This window comes from Pristiophorus japonicus, chromosome 6 (assembly GCF_044704955.1).
Source record: "Pristiophorus japonicus isolate sPriJap1 chromosome 6, sPriJap1.hap1, whole genome shotgun sequence".
NCBI classification, from domain to species: Eukaryota; Metazoa; Chordata; class Chondrichthyes; family Pristiophoridae; genus Pristiophorus; species Pristiophorus japonicus.
Genome location: NC_091982.1, coordinates 80,812,438 through 80,834,307, shown reverse-complemented (window position 1 = coordinate 80,834,307; position 21,870 = coordinate 80,812,438). Strand labels below are relative to the sequence as shown.

The following is a 21,870-nucleotide window of genomic DNA, read 5'->3' as shown; positions in this document are numbered from 1 at the left end:
GGAGCACTGCCCCAGGGAATGGGGCACTACCCTCGGGACCGGAGGTATAACATGGATTAGATATAGAGTTCTCTCCATCTTGCTCCAATTATATATCTTAATCAGAATATCAGTAGAGCACCCTGTACTACACCAATGTGAGATTTATTTTTCCCACACAAGTCTTCTCCATTTGGTTGAAACTGCACAAACTCACCTTCACAGTCAACTGAGAGAGAGAGAGGAGATTTTCATCTGTTCTGTCTGGTTGGATGTGAGGCCAGATTCCAAAGATGAGAGACAGTGTGCTAATCCAGTGTGCCACCAATTCCCTTGGATAGACTAGGAACTAAACAGAAGATAATGAATCTCATAATTTTTTCCTTAGGTTGACACAAGCAGGATCGTTCACATTCATTCAGTCATCATCCTCCGCCGCTCGGACAAGCGCAAGGATCGGGTGGAAATTTCTCCAGAGCAACTTTCTGCAGCCTCTACTGAAGCTGAGATATCCTTTCAGTGACCTCACAATAGAGATTCCTACCAGGACAGGCTCTGGGATTCATGTAGAATCGCAATATTGTTGGCCAGCAGTTGCAACATTACTGCAAATGTTGTCAGATAATTTTTTTCACGTTTTATCAAGATGAGTCATCTAAATACTGGGAAATAAGGATCTTTTGCACCTAGTGTCCTTAGTAGACAGTCCCAGATTGGATACAATACTGGTTAGATGGAGAGTAAAGCTCCCCCTCCTTCGCCTTAATAAGCAGTCAGGTACAACATGTGTTACCATACTTACTCACGCACAAGGTGACCTATAATTTCCAACCCCAAAAATCCATGACTTCCATATAAATTGAAGGCTGAATTGACAAAGCTTCTAATAACCTAAATTCTCCTTTTTCACATAGGTTAGCAAATCCCTCACGGTCATTTCATGTAGTGGATTCCCATCAGCTTATTGCTCCACTACACCAGTCTTGTGCTATTTCAGTGACAGTTCTACCTCCTGATTTCAGTTCTGGCTCGTGTTGCTGATTTTGTATTTCTCCCTACATCTAACCTACTGGGCTGTCGGAAAATCAGAGGCAGAAGCTTAGACAGGTGTGAGAAGGGAAAGTTGTCATTTAAATATCACAGCACTGGAGTAGCAGAGCAACAGCAGTCAGTAATAGCCAATATGAATGCATTGGTATACAGCTGCTGCGTCCATTGTCTTTAGAGAAATTGCTCCACTAGAGGGAAACCTGAGGAAGGATGTGATCTATTACAAAATGTCCCATCCCATTCTTGGTTCTAATTAAGAACATAAACATTGTCTTGTATGTGAGTTTATAAGTTAGTTGCAGAATAAAACTCCTAGAAGGTGCAGAGTAAAGCTCCCTCTATTATACTACTACAACAAAATATGAAACAGACAAATTTAAATCTTTGCCTATTGAACTGGTAGGTACTAGGATAAGACAGTAAAATGTCTTTTAAAAAACTTATAGCATTCCTTCACAACCTTATTTTTCTATATTTGTTTCTAAACTATGAGGAGTTCACTTATTTTTGGTTTGCTTTAAGGCTTTTATGTCAGAGGGTTCTAGGGAGGGTTGCATTATATTGATATTGTGGTGTTGCAGGATTCCGGGGAAGATGCATTGCCCAAAGGTTGTGTGATAGAAGTTTCCATTTATAATCTTTGACGACTCCCACAGGTTAGCTGAAATGACAGGCCACCCAATGAGAGTGGTGGGATGGTACCATTCTCACCCGCATATCACCGTATGGCCTTCACACGTAGGTAAGTGCATGACTGAACTGTGCATCGAGTATCTGGAACTAATGTGTCCAATGTGAGCAGTTTAGAGAGTAGGTATCCCTTGTTAGTGGTGTCTTTCCTCCTCTTTGCTCCTTGTTGCCATACAATCTGCAGGTGTTGACAACCCTCTGCTACCTTGCTCAAAAATACATTTTTTATGTATGAGTCAAGACACTGAGATAGATTTTAACTTTTACTGCCGGATGGTAAACTTAATGTTGCAGATTGACTTCAATGGAAAGGGTAATCGGTCGGAGTGTATAATGAGTGGCCAGTCCACAACACCAATTTTACCACCCAGGTGGGATTTATCACCCATGTGTTTTCATGGTATTTTCTGTGAAAGGCATCATATCTAAGCCCACTCGTATTCTAGCTGGTTGTCTACATCTCATGCACTTTCCAGCAAGGCTCACTGGATAATGATTAGGTGTAGGAGCTCAGGCTGATTTTTTTTGTCCCTCTTCCTAGCCTCATTTAGAACTGAGTTGGAGCATCTTTGTTGATGTCCTAGATTGGCCAACTCAGCACAGAATCTGGAACCTTGTAGTCTAATGGACTCAAGTTAAGCAGAGAGACTTGGATGCTATGATGGGGACCATAGGCTTCTGTTTAAAGATGAGCTAGATGGACTTTTGTACTTAAATTTTGGATGGTTTTGCATTTACCCGCTAAGCCATCAGAGAGCTTTTCCCAGTGTCTTTAATTTGTGAGATGTTGTAATCTAACATTATCATGTAGCATAAGCACGTGACCTTAGAATGTTTTGTTTGTGTCTATTAAGAAAGAGAAAAAAAACGATTCTTTGCTGTTTACTTTTTCACAATATATTGTTTCACTTCTGGGTTTTTATAGTAACTCTGCTGGAGGGCTGTCTCCTTGTTATGTTGGCTGATGGGATGTTATGCATTAGACCAGAATATGAGCGCACCTTGCCAGGAAAATTTGTGTTGAGCCCCTACTATGCCAATTCAGATCTAAACTATGTTGAAGTCTTTTTGCTGGAATAGTTGGAGTCCATTTAGCTTGCTTGCCAGGTCAGCATAGATATGAATAATCTGTTCAAGAAGCAAAGCTTGATCAATTTCTTACTCTTGTCATCTCTGTCAGATGTCCGTACTCAGGCCATGTACCAGATGATGGACCAGGGCTTCGTAGGGCTGATCTTCTCCTGTTTCATCGAGGACAAGAACACCAAGGTCTATACCAGCTTTCTATTCCATTGTGTGTTAGTCCCTGTGGTGGCAGTTAGCGATGTTTATTGCTTCCTCAAAGGGTGGGAGAGAAAGTCACTAGGCCTGTTGTGGTCCCTTAGTGGCTTGTTATGGAGCGGCATTAATGCAACTTTGCTGGTGTCAGACAGACCAAATTAAAAATGTGCTGAAGAAAAATGTCTGTACAGGAAATGACAAGTTACCTTTTGGTAGTGATCATGGCAAGGGATCTCAGTGATCTTAAAACAAACTGCAAATCTGAAATAAAAATATAGAAAATACTGAGAATGCATTGCAGGTCCATCAGCATCAGTTCTGCGGGAGTTCTGCATTATTGGAGGTGCCATCATTTAGAGGAGACATTAAACAGGCCTTTCCAGATGGATGTAAAGGTTCCCATGACGTCATTCGAAAAAGAACGGAGTTTTCCTGGTTTCCTGGCCAACACTTAGCCCTTAATCAGCACCTGCAAAACAGATTAATTGGTCATTTGTCTCATTTGGACCTCGTTGTGTGCAAATTGCCTGCTATGTTTGCTCACAAAAACAACAATGACTAGACTTCAAAAGTAATTCATTGACTGTGAAGCATTTTGGAATGTCCTGAGAAAGAAAGACATGCATTTATATCGCGCCTTTCACGAACACCGAACGTCTCAAAATGCTTTACAGCCAATGAAGTACTTTTTTGAAGTGTAGTCACTGTTGTAATGTGGGAAACGCAGCAGCCAATTTGCGCACAGCAAGCTTCCACAACCAGCAATGTGATAATCACCAGATAATTATTTTTGTGATATTGATTTGAAGGATTAATACTGGCCAGGACAACGGGGATAACTCCCCTGATCATCTTCGAAATAGTGCCATGGGATCTTTTACGTTCACTTGAGAGAGCAGACAGGGCCTCGTTTTAATGTCTCATCTGAAAGATGGCACCTTTGACCATGCAGCAGTCTCTCAGTGCTGCACTGGAGTGTCGGCCAAGATTCTTGTGCTCCAGTCTCTGCAGTGGGACTTCAACATGCAACCTTATGACGTGACTGAGTGCTACAGACACGAAAAGCACCATCTAAAAGCAAGTTCTTTTCTCTCTTTCTTTCAGATGTCAATCGACCTGTAGTGCATTTTTGATTTTTTTGGGGGGGAGCGTCGGAGCTGCACAGAGGAATATTTTTGCACTTGCTGGCAGCAACAAGTGCTCATGTGGTAGCTATTGCACAGATAACTAGTAGTTCTCTTTGCTTTGCCCCAACATGGCGGCCATAATTCCAACCTAAAAAGATTACTATCTACTGCACCAATACGACATTTTCATTTCCTAGGCCAACTCTTCTTGTTGCCTTGATGAGTGTGATTTCAATCAATAGTTTTGTGCTGTAGGCTTGGGTTGATACTGCTCCAAACTCCTTTAACACCCATGATGCTTACAACCCTTTTGTTGCAAACCAATAAATAAACAGTTAAATCAAGTGCCCCCTTATTAAAGGGAGGGGGGGACACTCCAAACATTTTTCAAGTGCCCTTTTTTTTGTGGTTTTTTTTTTGTGTTTTTTTTAGGGCACCGAGAGGCAAATTATACAAGTGCCCCCTGACTGGGGGACACTAAAACCAGCAATAAAAACAAATTAATCTTTAAAACATGTAAAATCAAATTAAAATTTGGTTGCTGGGGGTGATAGATGCACTCCAGTACCTTTGGCGCCCATCTCTCGCGGAAGGCTGCGAGTGTACCGGTGGACACCATGTGCTCCATCTCCAGGGACACCCTGGCCCGGATGTAAGCGCGGAAGAGAGGCAGGCAGTCGGGCTGAACGATCCCCTCGACCACCCGCTGCCGGGACAGGCTGATGGCACCCTTGGCCGTGCCCAGGAGCAGTCCTACGCGGAGGCCCTCGGACCTACTTGCTCCCCTCCGCACAGGGTGCCCAAAGATCAGGAGTGTGGGACTGAAGTGCAACCAGAAATTGAGGAGCAGCCCCTTTAAATAATGGAACAGGGGCTGCAACCTCGTACGTTCAATAAAAACATGGAACACGGACTCTTCCAGACCGCAGAAATTGCAGGCAGCCTGGGAGCCATGAACCAACTTAAAAATTTGTTGCATGGGACTACTCCGTGCACCACCCTCCAGGCCAAGTCTCCGATAAATAGTGAGAGGACTCCCGCGTAGAGTGCACTCCATCGGGGACCCCCATGATGCTTACAACCATCAGAGTGAAAAGATGCTTTCAACCCTTCAATCTGGCCTAGATTTGAATACAAGACCATAAAGAGAGAGGGCGATTTTCTAACTTATATTATGGGCTACTTCCAGAGCAAGGCAGGTGACACTAAGCTGAGTGGCAGTGCGAGCTGCGAGGAGGATCCTAAGAGGCTGCAAGGAGACTTGGACAGGTTAGGTGAATGGGCAAATGCATGGCAGATGCAGTATAATGTAGATAAGTGTGAGGTTATCCATTTTGGTGGCAAAAACAAGGCGGCAGATTATTATCTGAATGGTGACAGATTAGTAAAAGGGGAGGGGCAATGAGATCTGGGTGTCATGGTACATCAGTCATTGAAGGTAGGCATGCAGGTACAGCAGACAGTAAAGAAAGCAAATGGAATGCTGGCCTTCATAGCGAGGGGATTTGAGTATAGGAGCAGGGAGGTCTTACTACAGTTGTACAGGGTCTTGTTGAGACCACATCTTGAGTATTGTGTGCAGTTTTGGTCTCCTAATCTGAAGAAGGACATGCTTGCTATTGAGGGAGTGCAGCGAAGGTTCACCAGACTGATTCCCGGGATGGCAGGACTGACATACGAAGAAAGACTGGATCGACTAGGCTTATATTCACTGGAATTTAGAAGAATGAGAGGGGATCTCATAGAAGCATATAAAATTCTGATGGGATTGGACAGGATAGATGCAGGAAGAATGTTCCCGATGTTGGGAAGTCCACAATCAGGGGTCACAGTCTAAGGATAAGGGGTAAGCCATTTAGGACCGAGATGAGGAGAAACTTCTTCATTCAGAGAATTGTGAACCTGTGGAATTCTCTACCACAGAAAGTTGTTGAGGCCAGTTCGTTAGATATATTCAAAAGGGAGTTAGATGTGGCCCTTATGGCTAAAAGGATCAAGGAGTATGGAGAGAAAACAGGAATGGGGTATTGAAGTTGTATGATCACCTATGATCATATTGAATGGTGGTGCAGGCTCGAAGGACTGAATGGCCTACTCCTGCACCTATTTTCTATGTTTCTATGTTAATTAAAATCTCAGTACTTTCCTGCAAAATCATTACATTTTCAAGAAGTAGCCTGTTTCTATGTAAAGTTCGTGATTAAATTCCACCGAGATATTGTGGTAGCTGTTATTGTAAGAACTACCAGTTTAATTAGCTTATTGGTTACATTAAAAAATTTGCGTGGCAGGTTTAAATAACATATTTTTCCTTTTGATGTGTTTCTTTCAGACTGGCCGAGTTCTCTATACCTGTTTCCAGTCGATTCAAGCACAGAAAGGATCTGAGTAAGTATAATACAGCATATCTAATTCTAATGAAACAAAATGTATACTAAGGACCTTGGTCCTACATAAGAACATAAGAAATAGAAGTAGGCCATTTGGCCCCTCGAGCCTGCTCCGCCATTCAATAAGATCATGGCTGATCTGATATTGGCCTCCGCTTCACTTCCCCACCCGCTCCCCATAACCCTTGATTCTCCTATCGTTCAAAAATCTGTCTATCTCCACCTTAAATATATTCAATGACCCAGCCACCACAGCTCACTGGGGTAGAAAATTCCAAAGATTCATAACCTTCTGAGAGAAGAAATTCCTCTTCGTTTTTGTCTTAAATGGGCGATCTCTTATTCTGAAACTATGCCCCCTAGATTTAGATTCCCCCATGAGGGGAAACATCCTCTCTGCATCTACCCTGTCCAGCCCCCTCAGAATCTTACATGTTTCAATAAGATCGCTTCTCATTCTTCTAAACTGCAGTGAACATAGGCTCAACCTGCTCAATTGTTCTTCATATGACAACCCCTTCATCTCCGGAATCAACCTCATGAACCTTCTCTGAACTGCCACCAATGCAAGTTTATCCTTAGAGTACGCAGTACTCCATGTATGGTCTTACCAACGCCCTGTACAGTTGTAGCAGGACTTTCCTGCTTTTATACTCCATTCCTCTTGCAATAAAGGCCAGCATTCCATTTGCCTTCCTGATTACTTGCTGTACCTGCAACCTTTTGTGTTTCATATACAAGAACCCTCAGATCCCTCTGTATTGCAGCATTTTGTAACCTCTCCCAATTTAAATAGTAATTTGCTTTTTTATTTTTCCTGCCAAAGTGGATAAACTCACATTTACCCACATTATACTCCATCTGCCAAATTTTTGCCCACTCACTGAACCTATCTATATCCCTTTGTAGATTCTTTACGGCGTCCTCACACCCTGCTTTCCCACCTATCTTTGTATCTTCAGCAAATTTGGCTACATTACACTCGGTCCCTTCATCCAAGTCATTAATTTAAATTGTAAATAGTTGAGGTCCCAGCACTGATCCCTGTGGTGCCCCACTAGTTACAGTTTGCCAACCTGAAAATGACCCATTTATCCCAACTCTCTGTTTTCTGTTAGTCAGCCAATCCTCTATCCACACTAATTATTACCCCCAACCCTGTGAGCTCTTATCTTGTACCGTAATCTTTTTATGTGGCACCTTATCTAATGCTTTCTGGAAATCAAAATACAAATGCATTAGGATGGAGAATGAAACAGTTAATTCAGAGACCATGGTCCAGAACTTAAAGAAGGGTAACTTTGAAGGTATAAGGCATGAATTGGCTAGGATAGATTGGCGAATGATACTGAAGGGGTTGACTGTGGATGGGCAATGGCAGACATTTAGAGACCGCATGGATGAACTACAACAATTGTACATTCCTGTCTGTCGTAAAAATAAAAAAGGGAAGGTGGCTCAACCGTGGCTATCAAGGGAAATCAGGGATAGCATTAAAGCCAAGGAAGTGGCATACAAATTGGCCAGAAATAGCAGAGAACCCGGGGACTGGGAGAAATTTAGAACTCAGCAGAGGAGGACAAAGGGTTTGATTAGGGCAGGGAAAATGGAGTACGAGAAGAAGCTTGCAGGGAACATTAAGACGGATTGCAAAAGTTTCTATAGATATGTAAAGAGAAAAAGGTTAGTAAAGACAAACGTAGGTCCCCTGCAGTCAGAATCAGGGGAAGTCATAACGGGGAACAAAGAAATAGCGGACCAATTGAACAAGTACTTTGGTTCGGTATTCACTGAGGAGGACACAAACAACCTTCCGGATATAAAAGGGGTCGGAGGGTCTAGTAAGGAGGAGGAACTGAGGGAAATCCTTATTAGTCGGGAAATTGTGTTGGGGAAATTGATGGAATTGAAGGCCGATAAATCCCCAGGGCCTGATGGACTGCATCCCAGAGTACTTAAGGAGGTGGCCTTGGAAATAGTGGATGCATTGACAGTCATTTTCCAACATTCCATTGACTCTGGATCAGTTCCTATGGAGTGGAGGGTAGCCAATGTAACCCCACTTTTTAAAAAAAGGAGGGAGAGAGAAAACAGGGAATTACAGACCGGTCAGCCTGACATCGGTAGTGGGTAAAATGATGGAATCAATTATTAAGGATGTCATCGCAGTGCATTTGGAAAGAGGTAATATGATAGGTCCAAGTCAGCATGGATTTGTGAAAGGGAAATCATGCTTGACAAATCTTCTGGAATTTTTTGAGGATGTTTCCAGTAGAGTGGACAAGGGAGAACCAGTTGATGTGGTATATTTGGACTTTCAGAAGGCTTTCGACAAGGTCTCACACAAGAGATTAATGTGCAAAGTTAAAGCACATGGGATTGGGGGTAGTGTGCTGACATGGATTGAGAACTGGTTGTCAGACAGGAAGCAAAGAGTAGGAGTAAATGGGGACTTTTCAGAATGGCAGGCAGTGACTAGTGGGGTACCGCAAGGTTCTGTGCTGGGGCCCCAGCTGTTTACATTGTACATTAATGATTTAGACGAGGGGATTAAATGTAGTATCTCCAAATTTGCGGATGACACTAAGTTGGGTGGCAGTGTGAGCTGCAAGGAGGATTCTATGAGGCTGCAGAGCGACTTGGATAGGTTAGGTGAGTGGGCAAATGCATGGCAGATGAAGTATAATGTGGATAAATGTGAGGTTATCCACGTTGGTGGTAAAAACAGAGAGACAGACTATTATCTGAATGGCGACAGATTAGGAAAAGGGCAGGTGCAAAGAGACCTGGGTGTCATGGTACATCAGTCATTGAAGGTTGGCATGCAGGTACAGCAGGCGGTTAAGAAAGCAAATGGCATGTTGGCCTTCATAGCGAGGGGATTTGAGTACAAGGGCAGGGAGGTGTTGCTACAATTGTACAGGGCCTTGGTGAGGCCACACCTGGAGTATTGTGTACAGTTTTGGTATCCTAACCTGAGGAAGGACATTCTTGTTATTGAGGGAGTGCAGCGAAGGTTCACCAGACTGATTCCCGGGATGGCGGGACTGACTTATCAAGAAAGACTGGATCAACTGGGCTTGTATTCACTGGAGTTCAGAAGAATGAGAGGGGACCTCATAGAAACGTTTAAAATTCTGACGGGGTTAGACAGGTTAGATGCAGGAAGAATGTTCCCAATGTTGGGGAAGTCCAGAACCAGGGGACACAGTCTAAGGATAAGGGGGAAGCCATTTAGGACCGAGATGAGGAGGAATTTCTTCACCCAGAGAGTGGTGAACCTGTGGAATTCTCTACCACAGAAAGTTGTTGAGGCCAATTCACTAAATATATTCAAAAAGGAGTTAGATGAAGTCCTTACTACTAGGGGAATCAAGGGGTATGGTGAGAAAGCAGGAATGGGGTACTGAAGTTGCATGTTCAGCCATGAACTCATTGAATGGCGGTGCAGGCTAGAAGGGCCGAATGGCCTACTCCTGCACCTATTTTCTATGTTTCTATAACATCTACTGGTTCCCCTTTATCCACCCTGCTCGTTACATCCTCAAAGAACACCAGCAAATTTGTCAAACATGATTTCCCTTTCATAAAACCATGCTGATTCTGCTTGACTGCATTTTGATTCTCTAACTGTCCTGCTACTACTTCCTGAATGATGGACTCCAGCATTTTCCCAATGACAAATGTTAGGCTAACTGGTCTATAGTTTCTTGCTTGTTGTCTCCCTCCTTTTTTAAATAGGGACCTCTCCAGAATCCAGGGAATTTTGGAAGATTACAACCAATGCATCCACTCTCTCTGCAGCCACTTTTAAGACCCTAGGATGCAGGCCATCTGGTCCAGAGGACTTGTCCACCTTTAGTCCCATTAGTTTGCCTAGTACTTTATCTCTAGTGATTGTTTTAAGTTCCCCCCCCCCACCCCCACTAGCTCCTTGATTATCAATTATTGGGATGTTTTTAGTGTCTTCTATCATGAAGACCGATACAAAATATTTGTTCAATGTCGCTGCCATTTCCTTGTTACCCATTATTAATTCCCAAGTCTCATCCTCTAAGGGACCAATGTTTACTTTAGCTACTCGCTTCCTTTTTATATACCTGTAGAAGCTCTTGCTGTCTGTTTTTATATTTCTTGCTAGTTTACTCTCATATGCTATCTTCTCTGCCTTTTATCATCTTTTTAATCGTCCTTTGTTGGTTTCTAAAAATTTCCCAATCCTCTGGCCTTCCACTGTTCTTCGCAACATTGTATGCCTTTGTTTTCAATTTGATACCATCCTTTACTTCCTTAGTTAGCCACGGATGGTTCATCCTTTTCTTAGTCTTTTTTTCTCACTGGAATATATCTTTGCTGAGAGTTATGAAATATCTCTTTAAATGTTTGCCACTGCTTTTCTACAGTCTTATTCTTGAATATATTTTCCCAGTCCACTTTAACCAACTCTGCCTTCATACCTTTGTAATTATCTTTATTTAAGTTCAGGACACTAGTTTGAGACCTAGCTTTCTCACCCTCAAACTGAATTTGAAATTCTACCATGCTATGATCACTCTTCCCAAGAGGATCCTTCACTACGAGATCATTAATTAATCCAGACTCGTTACACATTACCAGATTTAGAATAATCTGCTCTCTGGTTGGTTCCACAATGTATTGTTCCAAGAAACCATCCCGTATATACTCTATGAACTCTTCTTCAAGGCTACCTTTGCCAATTTGATTTTTCCAATCAATATGAAGATTAAAATCACCCATGATTATTGCCGTACCTTTCTTCCAAGCCTCCGTTATTTTTTGATTTATCCTCTGTCCTACAGTGTGGCTACTGTTTGGGGGCCCGTAGACCACTCCCACCAGTGACTTCTTTCCCTTAAGATTTCTTTTCTCCAACCATACCGATTCTACATCTTGATCTTCTGAACCAATATCATTTCTCACTACTGCACTGATCTCATCCTTTATTAACAGAGCTACCCCACCTCATTTTCCTTTCTGCCTGTCCTTACGAAATGGCAGATACTCCTGAATATTCAGTTCCCAGCTTTGGCCACCTCTCTGTAATGGCAATCAGATCATACCCATTTATTTCTATTTGTGCCATCAACTCGTTTATCTTGTTACGAATGCTTTGTGCATTCAGATATAGAGCTTTTAATTTTGTCTTGTGTGTATACGCTGTGTCCCTTCCTGCCACACTCTGGTTATCATTACCCCTATCGCTACCCTGCACTTTTGCCTTCTCCTTTCCCTTTGACTTTTTAGATTTCAGCTCACTGGATCCCTCCCCCCCCCACTATTTAATTTAAAGCCCTATCTACAGCCTTAGTTATTCGATTCGCCAGGACACTGGCCCCAGCCTGGTTCAAATGAAATATGTCCTTTGTGAGGTGATCAATCTTCTTATTGTGTGGAAATGTCAAGTGGACGGAATGGAAAAGTCGGAGAGTTGGCCCATCTGTGCGTGTGTCATCGCACTAGTTTCCAAATAGTTTTCAGTGTCTGGGAACTGATTGTTTGCCGCCTTTGCCAGGGGTTGAACTTGGTGAGAGATAACCAATTGGTGGAGAAAACAATTTCAAGTTGGAAACTTGTGCTCTAAATACATAGAAGTTGGTAGGGCTGTAATTTAATCTCTGTGGTCATATAAACATCATAAAGTACTTGAGCTAAGCTGATGGGCTAGTATGTCACCTGAACGGCATTAACCTTCGATAATTTGGTTGCAGGTATGAACGAATAGAAATCCCTATCCACGTAGTGCCACATGAAACCATTGGTAAAGTGTGCCTAGAGTCTGCAGTGGAACTTCCAAAAATTCTTTGTCAGGAGGAGCAGGATGCTTATAGAAGAATTCACAGGTAGAGTAAGAAGTGAGATGTAGCAATCAGGATCAGATATTATTTAAGTTGTGTATATATGATCCATTGACCATGAGGTCCTGGAGTTCTGTTGCCATCATTTCATCCTTTTAAGTGGGTATATGATCACTATGGAGAGAAAGCACTGAGGTCAGTGCTGTGAAGGAATCTGCATTACAATGCAGAATAAAGGACTACACTTTATGCCCTCTCCCATGTCATAAAAGTGATTGACATAACCATAATGTAAGTCACATTACGGTTCTGTTCATTGGTTTTTATATAAACATTTGTATTTGATTTTATTTTCCCTTTTACAGTATTAGTGCTTATCAAAATGATGGTGCTAATGCTGGAATGTTAAGATTTCTCCCTTTTGGCACCTAGTGTCACCATCAAGTACTCCAAAATCAAGTACAACATGGGTCAGATACAGAATAAATTTCCCTGTACTTTGCCCCAACAGTGTGCCAATCCAACACGACTGCAACAATGTGACATTTCCCCACATCAGCCATCTATATGATCCACCTTGGACTGAAATTAGTGCTGAATTAAACCTAAATTGGCATCAGATTTAAATTTGAATGTTAGAACCTGAGTTAAATATGTTTTGCTACAGATTCAAGTTCACTAGTATGAGATTGAGACTGCCAAGCCCACTTCATTTAAGACTTTTGATGGCCTTCAGAGAGACTGAACTTTGACTCCCTAGAAGAGGTGAAAGGACAGCAATCAACTCTGGACCATCCAGTCTTTCCCTTCTTCACAATGGTCAAGTGCACTGATCCTGGTTCAGTTTCAGTCAATTGTTCTTGATTGATGTAATCTGAGCCAATATATTCCAGAGATATTACGTGATGGTAACTAGCTCATTACTGTCCAGGGAAATGGCAGAGACTTTGAACAAATATTTTGTATCGGTCTTCATGGTAGAAGACACTAAAACCATCCCAATAGTGGATAATCAAGGGGCTGTAGGGAGGGAGGAACTTACACAATCACTATCACTAAAGAAGTAGTACTCGGTTAAATAATAGGACTAAAGGCAGACAAGTCCCCTGGACCTGATGGCTTGCATCCTAAGGTCTTAAAAGAAGTGGCTACAGAGATAGTGGATGCATTGGTTGTAATCTACCAAAATTTCCTGGATTCTGGGGAGGTCCCAGCAGATTGGAAAACCGCAAATGTAACGCCCCTATAAAGGAGGCAGACAGAAAGCAGGAAACTATAGACCAGTTAGCCTAACATCTGTCATTGGAAAAATGCTGGAGTCCATTATTAAGGAAGCAGTAGCAAGACATTGAATCATGATTTTCTAAATCAAGCAGAGTCAGCATGGTCTTATGAAAGGGAAATCATGTTTGACAAATTTGCTGGAGTTCTGAGAATGTAACGAGCAGGGTGAATCAGGGGGAACCAGTGGATGTGTATTTGGATTTCCAGAAGGCATTCAATAAGGTGCCACATAAAAGGTTACTGCACAAAATAAATGTTCATGGAGTTGGGGGTAATATATTAGCATGAATAGAGGATTGGCTAACTAACTGAAAACAGTCGGGATAAATGCGTCATTTTCTGGTTGGCAGTCACTAGTGGGGTGCCGCAGGGATTGGTGCTGGGGCCTCAACTATTTACAATCTATATTAATGACTTGGACGAAGGGACCAAGTGTAATGTAGCCAAGTTTGCTGATGATACAAAGATGGATGGGAGAGCAAATTGTGAGGAGGACACAAGAAATCTGCAAAGGGATATAGACAGGCTAAGTGAATGGGCAAAGATTTGGCAGATGGAGTATAATGTGGGGAAATGTGAGGTTATCCACTTTGGCAGAAAAAATAGAAAAGCAAATTATAATTTAAATGGGGAAAAATTGCAAAGTGCTGCAGTACAGAGGGACCTGGGGGTCATTGTGGATGAATAACGGAGAGCCGGGTTGCAGGATGGCGGCCCGGTTGAGGCGAGGGCCGCCATTGTCGGGCCGACAGAAGAGACAGCCAACAGAAAAATATGGCGGCCCACAGCGCAAACGGCCTACCCTTTAAGGGGCTGACATCAGCCGTGCCATCCTCGCCGCCCATGGGGCAATCCCCCCCATGAGCGTAAAAGTGTCAGCGCGAGCCGGTGAGGGGTTGGCATGCACCCCACACCACCAACATAAAGCATCCCTACTGTGATATATTCTTTACGACATCACAAACACACACATACACAAGATGGCTCTACAGGAACTTGTCATGTGACCTTGTCACGTGATCCTTTTATTGTATTTACAGCAGTAGTTGCACTACCACAGTAGTCCAATAGGTGGAGCAGTAGTCCACTAGGGTAGCTCTATATTACACCTCCCTCCTTAATGAAGAAGTAATCATAACAAAATAATCATTATACATAACTTACATGGTTATACACAACAAAAGATATGGACTTATTTTGCCATATTAACAAATCAAATTTAACCACTGGTTTTCTGTTTCAAAGAGGATACCTTCAGTCTTGAACAGAATTTTCCAAACATGTGTTGAACTTGGACTCATTCTAGGCTGAGCCTGAGGAGAGTTTTTCTCCAAGGGCAACCTTTGATCTACATTTGGACACTCTACAGCTTCAGACTGTTTATCTGCCTTTCTCGGACTCAGACTTAAATTCTAACATTATCTTGGACTTGTTTTTGGTACATCTGATGTAGGATTTTCTACTGGTACTCTACTTGTAACAAGGCTATATGACTCATCAGAAATAATCGGATAATTCCAATTTTCAACTAATTTTCAGGTAAAAAAAGATCAATGTGAACAAATCTAACCTTTCCATGATCAAACATCTTGACCAAATATCTGCGAGGACCATATAATCTTCACTATTCTTCCTGGTAATCACTTTAACCATTTATGGTGATGCTTCTTCACTCTAATCTTCTGATTCAATTTCACACTTCTCTCTCTTACTCTACCTCTATTATGATTCTCTTTCTGTCTTAATTGTTTTTCTTCTACTGGCTGTGCCAGGTTTGGCTTTAATAACGAAAATCTGGTTCGTGGCTGTCGTTTGAGAAACAACTCTTCTGGTGTTCTACCATTAATTGTATGAGGAGTATCACGATAAGTAATTAGAAAATTTGCCAATTTGTGGTCCAACGACAACTGCTGTTTCCTTGGATTTGGATCCAATATTTGCTTGATGAGGGCACGTTTTACAATTTGTACTGTGCGCTCTGCTGCACCATTTGAAGCAGGGTGGAATGGTGGAACATTAGTATATTTCACACCATTTCTGCTTATGAACTGTGCAAATTCTTCTGAATAAAATTGCAGCCCATTATGAGACACAATTTCTTCTGGGAGCCCAGATGAAGAAAACAATCTTCGAAAATTCTCTAGTGTTTAAATTGTTGTTATTTTCCGCATTGGAAACACCTCTACCCACTATCAATCACAATGAACAATTGCTGTCCTTCTAGCTCAGCAAAATCTACATGTAACTTTTGCCGCACCCTGGGAGACCATTTCCATGACTGCAATGGTACTGATGGTGGTTTCTTGTTTACCGATTGACATGTTGTACATTGACTAACGATGTACTCTATATGTTTATCTAAACCTGACCACCATAAGTAACTGCATGCAAAACACTTGGTCAAGCACATTCCCAGGTGCTGGTCATGAAGATCTCCTAATAATTTGGACCTGAATTTATTTGGGATAACTACTTTTGCACCCCACATGATACAATCTTTAGCTACTGATAATTCATTCTTATGAATAATGTATGGATGAATATCTTTCTCTGATACCTTGTTTGGCCAGCCATTTGCTATGTTATCATACATCTTTGACATGACTAGGTCATGTTTGGTTGCTCTACCAATCTCTTCAGCTGTGACTGGCAGTTCAGCAATGTATGAAAAATAGAACACTTCTTCCCTATTGGGGATGGCAACTTGGACATAGCATTAGCATTACCATCTGACTTCGGTACAACAACAATGGGTGTAGCCCAATTACTTAGATTTACCTTAGAGATAATGTTCTCAGTTTCTAGTCTTTTGAGTTCCTGCTCAACTTTCTCCTTGAGTGCGTTAGGTTTGGGACATGGCTTGCAGTAAACTGGTCTAGCGTCCTTCTGTATGCTGACACTTGCCTTGAAACCTTGGATTGGACTGCCTGTTTCGAGGAACACCTATGAATATTGCTTGATGACATCATCCTTCGATGCAAATTACGTTTCAACATGAAAAATCTAATTTCAATCCAGCTTCAGTGATCCCAACCAATTTCTATCTATCAAGACAGGCTTTCCCTGACACTACTAAGAGAGGCAAGGTCTGAAACTGATGTTTGCATTTCACGAGTATGGTAATACGTTCTACCACAGGGATTTGCTCTTCTGCATAGCCTGGAAGCTCTAACTTCGACTTCTCCAGTCGAAAATCACTCAACTTGTCAAGATATAGCGATTCTGGTATTACGCTCACGGATGCACCAGTGTCTATTTCCATGGGTATCTTGGTTCCTGCAACGTCTACTTGGATGACGATACGATGATGGATGGCGAATCATTGCCCTTTGTTCTCCTGCTGACATGTATCTCCAGAACCTCCTCGTCCTGTTGCTTCTCTTCAATGCTATATTGTCTCTGGCGATTTCTACTCATAGTATTGAAAGTTGGTTTACTCTTCAGTCGGCATGTCTTTGCAAGATGCTCAGTTTTCTTGCAGAAGAAACACTCTGCCTTCACATATGGACAGTTTTGAGCAATGTGTTGTCCCAGGCACCGATAGCATGACTTCAATGTATAGTTACCTTGGTCAGTTGCTGAGGCCTTGGGGCCCAACTGCCTTTTACTTTTAACCTGCAGGCGATTCACCTCAGTTGTCTGATGACTGGAAATGGCATGAAATTTTCAGGAGTATTGGTCAGCCATATCCATTGATATAGCTGCCTGACAAGCTAAATCAAAAGTCAAGTTAGGGGTTGTCAACAACTGATTGCTTCATTTTTCATCCCACAAACAAAGCGGTCAGCAGAGATAGTGGATGTATTGGTTGTAATCTACCAAAATTCCCTGGATTATGGGGCAATCCCTGCGGATTGGAAAACCACAAATGTAACGCCCCTATTTAAAAAAGGAGGCAGACAAAACGCAGGAAAGTATAGACCAGTTAGCCTAACATCTGTCGTTGGGAAAATGCTGGAGTCCATTATTAAGGAAGCAGTAGCAGGACTTGGAAAAGCATAATTCAATCAAGCAGAGTCACATGGTTTTATGAAAGGGAAATCATGTTTGACAAATTTGCTAGAGTTCTTTGAAGCTGTAATGAGCAGGATGGATAAGGGGGAACCAGTGAATTTGGAATTTCCAGAAGGCATTCGATAAGGTGCCACATAAGAGGTTATTGCACAAGATAAAAGCTCACGGGGTTGGGGGTAATATATTAGCATGGATAGAGGATTGGCTAACTAACAGAAAACAGACAGTCAGGATAAATGGGTCATTTTCCGGTTGGCAAACAATGACTAGTGGGGTGCCATAGGGATCGGTGCTGGGTCCTCAACTATTTACAATCTATATTAATGACTTGGATGAAGGGACCGAGTGTAATGTAACCAAGTTTTCTGATAATACAAAGATGGGTGGAAAGTAAATTGTGAGGAGGACACAAAATAATCTGCAAAGGGATATAGACAGGCTAAGTGAGTGTGCAAAAATTTGGCTGATGGAGTATAATGTGGGAAAATGTGAAGTTATCCACTTTGGCAGAAAAATAGAAAAGAAAATTATAATTTAAATGGAGAAAAATTGCAAAGTGCTGCAGTACAGAGGGACCTGGGGGTCATTGTGGATGAAATACAAAACATTAGTATGCAGGTACAGCAAGTGATCAGGAAAGCAAATGGAATGTTGGCCTTTATTGCAAGGGGGATGGAGTATAAAAGCAGTGAAGTACTGCTACAACTGTACAGGGTATTGGTGAGGCCACATCTAGAGTACTGCATACAGTTTTGGTCTCCGTATTTAAGGAAGGATGTACTTGCTTTGGAGGCTGTTCAGAGAAGGTTCACTTCGTTGATTCTGGAGATGAGAGGGTTGACTTATGAAGCTAGGTTGAGTAGGTTGTGCCTATACTCATTGAAGTTCAGAAGAATGAAACATATAAGATAATGAGGGGGCTCGACAAGGTGGATGCAGAGAGGATATTTCCACACATAGGGGCAACTAAAACTAGGGGGCATAGTCTCAGAATAAGGGGCTGCCCATTTAAAACTGAGATGAGGAGGAATTTCTTCTGAGTTGTAAATCTGTGGAATTCTCTGCCCCAGATAGCTGTGGAGGCTGGGTCATTGAATATATTTAAGGTGGAGATGGACAGATTTTTGAGCGATAAGGGAGTAAAGGGTTATGGGGAGCGGGCAGGGAAGTGGAGCTGAGTCCATGATCAGACCAGCCATGATCTTATTAAATAGCGGAGCAGGCTTGAGGAGTCAAATGGCCTACTCCTGCTCCTATTTCTTATGTTCACTCTGAGATACCTGTGTTTTTAAACAGAATACTTCCATTCGAAGCCATTATTTAGAACCTGTTCTTGTTCTCGTACAGTAACACCACTGTAACTGCTGCAGGCATCAGTTTTATTCATCTCTTTTATATACACAATCATGAAACATTCCTCCTCCCGTGGAGCAGAAGGCTCAGTTAGTACGTTTACTCCCCTCCCACCTTAAATTTACTTTTAGTTTATTAGTGTTCATATTATTGGAAACAGAATAATTGGATTCTGGTGGCTTAGTATATTGTAATGTGGCTCCTGATTCTTGTTTGGTATGGTTGAAGTTTACTAATCTAGTTCACTTTCTTGCTGCCAATAGATTTTTGTATCCAAAAGAAGGTTCTCCATGCAGCTGTAACTCTTTATCATTTGTTTCAGCCTGACACATCTGGACCCTATAACCAAGATTCACAATGGATCAGGTAGATGATGGCTCAATGCCTCCACAACCCTTTTTTTAAGAAAATAAATTGCACATTAAGTGGCATAATAGAGTACAGCCGGAGACTTGTGCCTTTGATCCTGGTGGTTGCTGAGCGCAGAAAGAGTTGGCGAAACAATAAAAAGGCGGACAGAATAATGTGGAAGTCAAAGATTTCCATTTCACAGATTAGCTCTTTTTTACCCTTCCTCCTAGTTCAGAGAGGTATGCTGCAGAGGGAGTATGATTAACTTCTATATAAAAGAGACAAAATTACAGACCACAACACTAAGAGAGATGATGTTTGAAGCTTTGCCACTGGTATTCTTTGAGTACTTATGCATAGTGTTCACAAAAATGTAGAGTGCTAAATTCAAGTGCAACTTAAAGGATTACTGCTCCCATAAGCAGACATTTTTTTTAAGATTGAGGAAACTTGCTGTGAGGCTGCCTGATTTGCTGTGACATCGAAAGTTTTATTGTTTATCTGTAATATGATTGGAGCATGTATGGAGCTATGTCACAGATACGCAGGCAGTGTATGTCATATTACAGTTGTAGAATTATAGCTGATAGAACTGGTAGCTCTAGGTTAAAGCATGGAGTGTCTTGTGAAAGAACACATGTTCTATGGGAATTGCCACCTTGAACTAAGCTCATTGTTAACTGTTTGAGCGTGTGCCTGTTGGCCATTATTGGGTATGCTTTCTTTACTATTGGTTAACTTCTTACCTGAATACTGTTGTTGGTACAAAGTGATTATAATGAACAAAGCTAAACCTTTGAGTGCTCAGCATTTCTAAATGGGGTGAATGCCCTTGTACTTGAGGAGGTGGGGAAATGTGCCTGTATACTGTATGGAAGACAGTAATAGAGTCTTTGAGTGTAAAAGTAGAGAGAATTCTTGTTTAGGTAGCTTAAAAAAATTCAACATTTACTCGGGTATCATCCCCCTGGATCCCCCCGCCCCCCAGAAATGAATATGCTAATAGCTGCAGGATGCTGCCTACAGCCTTGAGTGAGCTGTAATTTGTGGAGCTCGAGCAGTGTTGGAGAAATTGAGCATAGAGGTAACAAAGGCATGGATGGGGGTTTCACTGGTGGTTGGGGTGATGAGATAGGGACAGAAGCAGGCAATGTTACCTAGGCAGCAATAGGCACTTTTGGTGATGGATGCGATGTGGAATGTGTTCTAAGATTGTGCACAATAAGGTGCATAATCTGTGCAATGTGAAACATGATATTTTTCCACACGCAAATTGATTCGGTAAATTATTTGTTTTTAAAGGATAATATTACAGAAGTTAGCTTTAAGTTAGTTTAAAATCAAAAAAAGTTGCCAAATCTGTTGAGAAAAATATGACATCTAGTTAACTTTCTTGCTGTCTGCTGCTGGACATATGCTTCTGAAACTGGGAATTCGGCTGCTCAAAAGCAGACTGCTTATTAAATTAATCCCAATGCATGAATTAAAAGAAGAAAAAAAGAATGGGAAGAAAGTGTCTGATACTAAAATAGAGGCAATTTATGTCCTGCCCTGCAGTAATCTTGTTGCATATATAAAATTATTGATCCAATTAAAAATGAATGATTGGCTACAAGGCATTACACTGAATGAGCTCTTTGACTCGGGCATATAATTGCCAAGATATGAGCAAATCACCGAGTAGGTGTAATTCTGAATATTTTGTAATTCTGAATATTTTTAATAGGGGTGGACTAGATTCAGGGTTTGGTGTACTTTACCCTAGAGTTTCATTTATAGTACTTAGTTGCTCTTAATTAATTACACATTTCTTAGGATTTATCTGTTTTATATTTTGGATACAAAGATATCCACTTGTGGGGAATTGGCCCAATATGGTTTGAGAATTTTAAAAATTCCTTGACTGGAAATATTTGCCTTTTCATTTTCCATTTCTCTAGTTTTCACAAAGAATCTGTGCAGCCAGATGTCGTCCATTAGCGGTCCCCTGCTACAGTGGCTGGAGGATCGTTTAGATCAGAACAAACAGCACATCCTGGAACTTCAGCGGGAGAAGGATCAGCTCCTCCAGGAACTAGCGGTCCTAAAGTGAAAGGAATTGTAGGAGCTGAGGGAAGAGGAAATTGTATGCAGATTATTCTTCTGTTACTGATGAGCAAGGAAGCTTTTGGACTGCAACAAAGCTGTGTAGCCAAGCTTTAATGTCATGTTTAAGACCCCTCTCTCATTTTATTGCCCTTGATCTTACTTGCCTATCAAGCCAGTCTTATGCCCAAACAAACGGAAGCAAGCACATTGCAGCTCTGGTTGGCTTTTGTGCCAAAGAGGGATTGTTCCAATCATTGGCTCTAGGAGTCTGTATTTCAGGAGTCCAGCACTGGAATCAGTGGCTCTATATTTACATGAAGTTGTTGTATAGGCAAGTTTGCTATCAAGGTTTCAACTAATCATTCTTTCAATTGCACGCTGTGATGGTAGAAGTTGCTTTTATCAATATTACTTATCAAAATCAGGGAATTTGTTGACTACATGATA

At 41.7% G+C, this 21,870-nt stretch overlaps 1 protein-coding gene across 3 annotated transcripts in view; it reads left to right on the top strand.

Moving 5' to 3' along the window:
* The window catches only part of brcc3 (BRCA1/BRCA2-containing complex, subunit 3), a 22,823-nt gene extending 953 nt beyond the window's left edge, over nucleotides 1-21,870 (top strand). Inside the window, exons 2-8 of one of the 3 annotated variants that reach the window (XM_070882087.1) lie at nucleotides 368-488; nucleotides 1,685-1,771; nucleotides 2,900-2,988; nucleotides 6,460-6,515; nucleotides 12,247-12,378; nucleotides 19,307-19,350; nucleotides 21,276-21,870. In XM_070882087.1, the coding sequence (XP_070738188.1) occupies nucleotides 368-488; nucleotides 1,685-1,771; nucleotides 2,900-2,988; nucleotides 6,460-6,515; nucleotides 12,247-12,378; nucleotides 19,307-19,350; nucleotides 21,276-21,427 (681 nt within the window). In that variant the 3' untranslated portion in view covers nucleotides 21,428-21,870. The remainder of the gene's footprint in view (nucleotides 1-367; nucleotides 489-1,684; nucleotides 1,772-2,899; nucleotides 2,989-6,459; nucleotides 6,516-12,246; nucleotides 12,379-19,306; nucleotides 19,351-21,275) is intronic. The other 2 variants (XM_070882088.1, XM_070882089.1) reach the window with 2 other exon arrangements.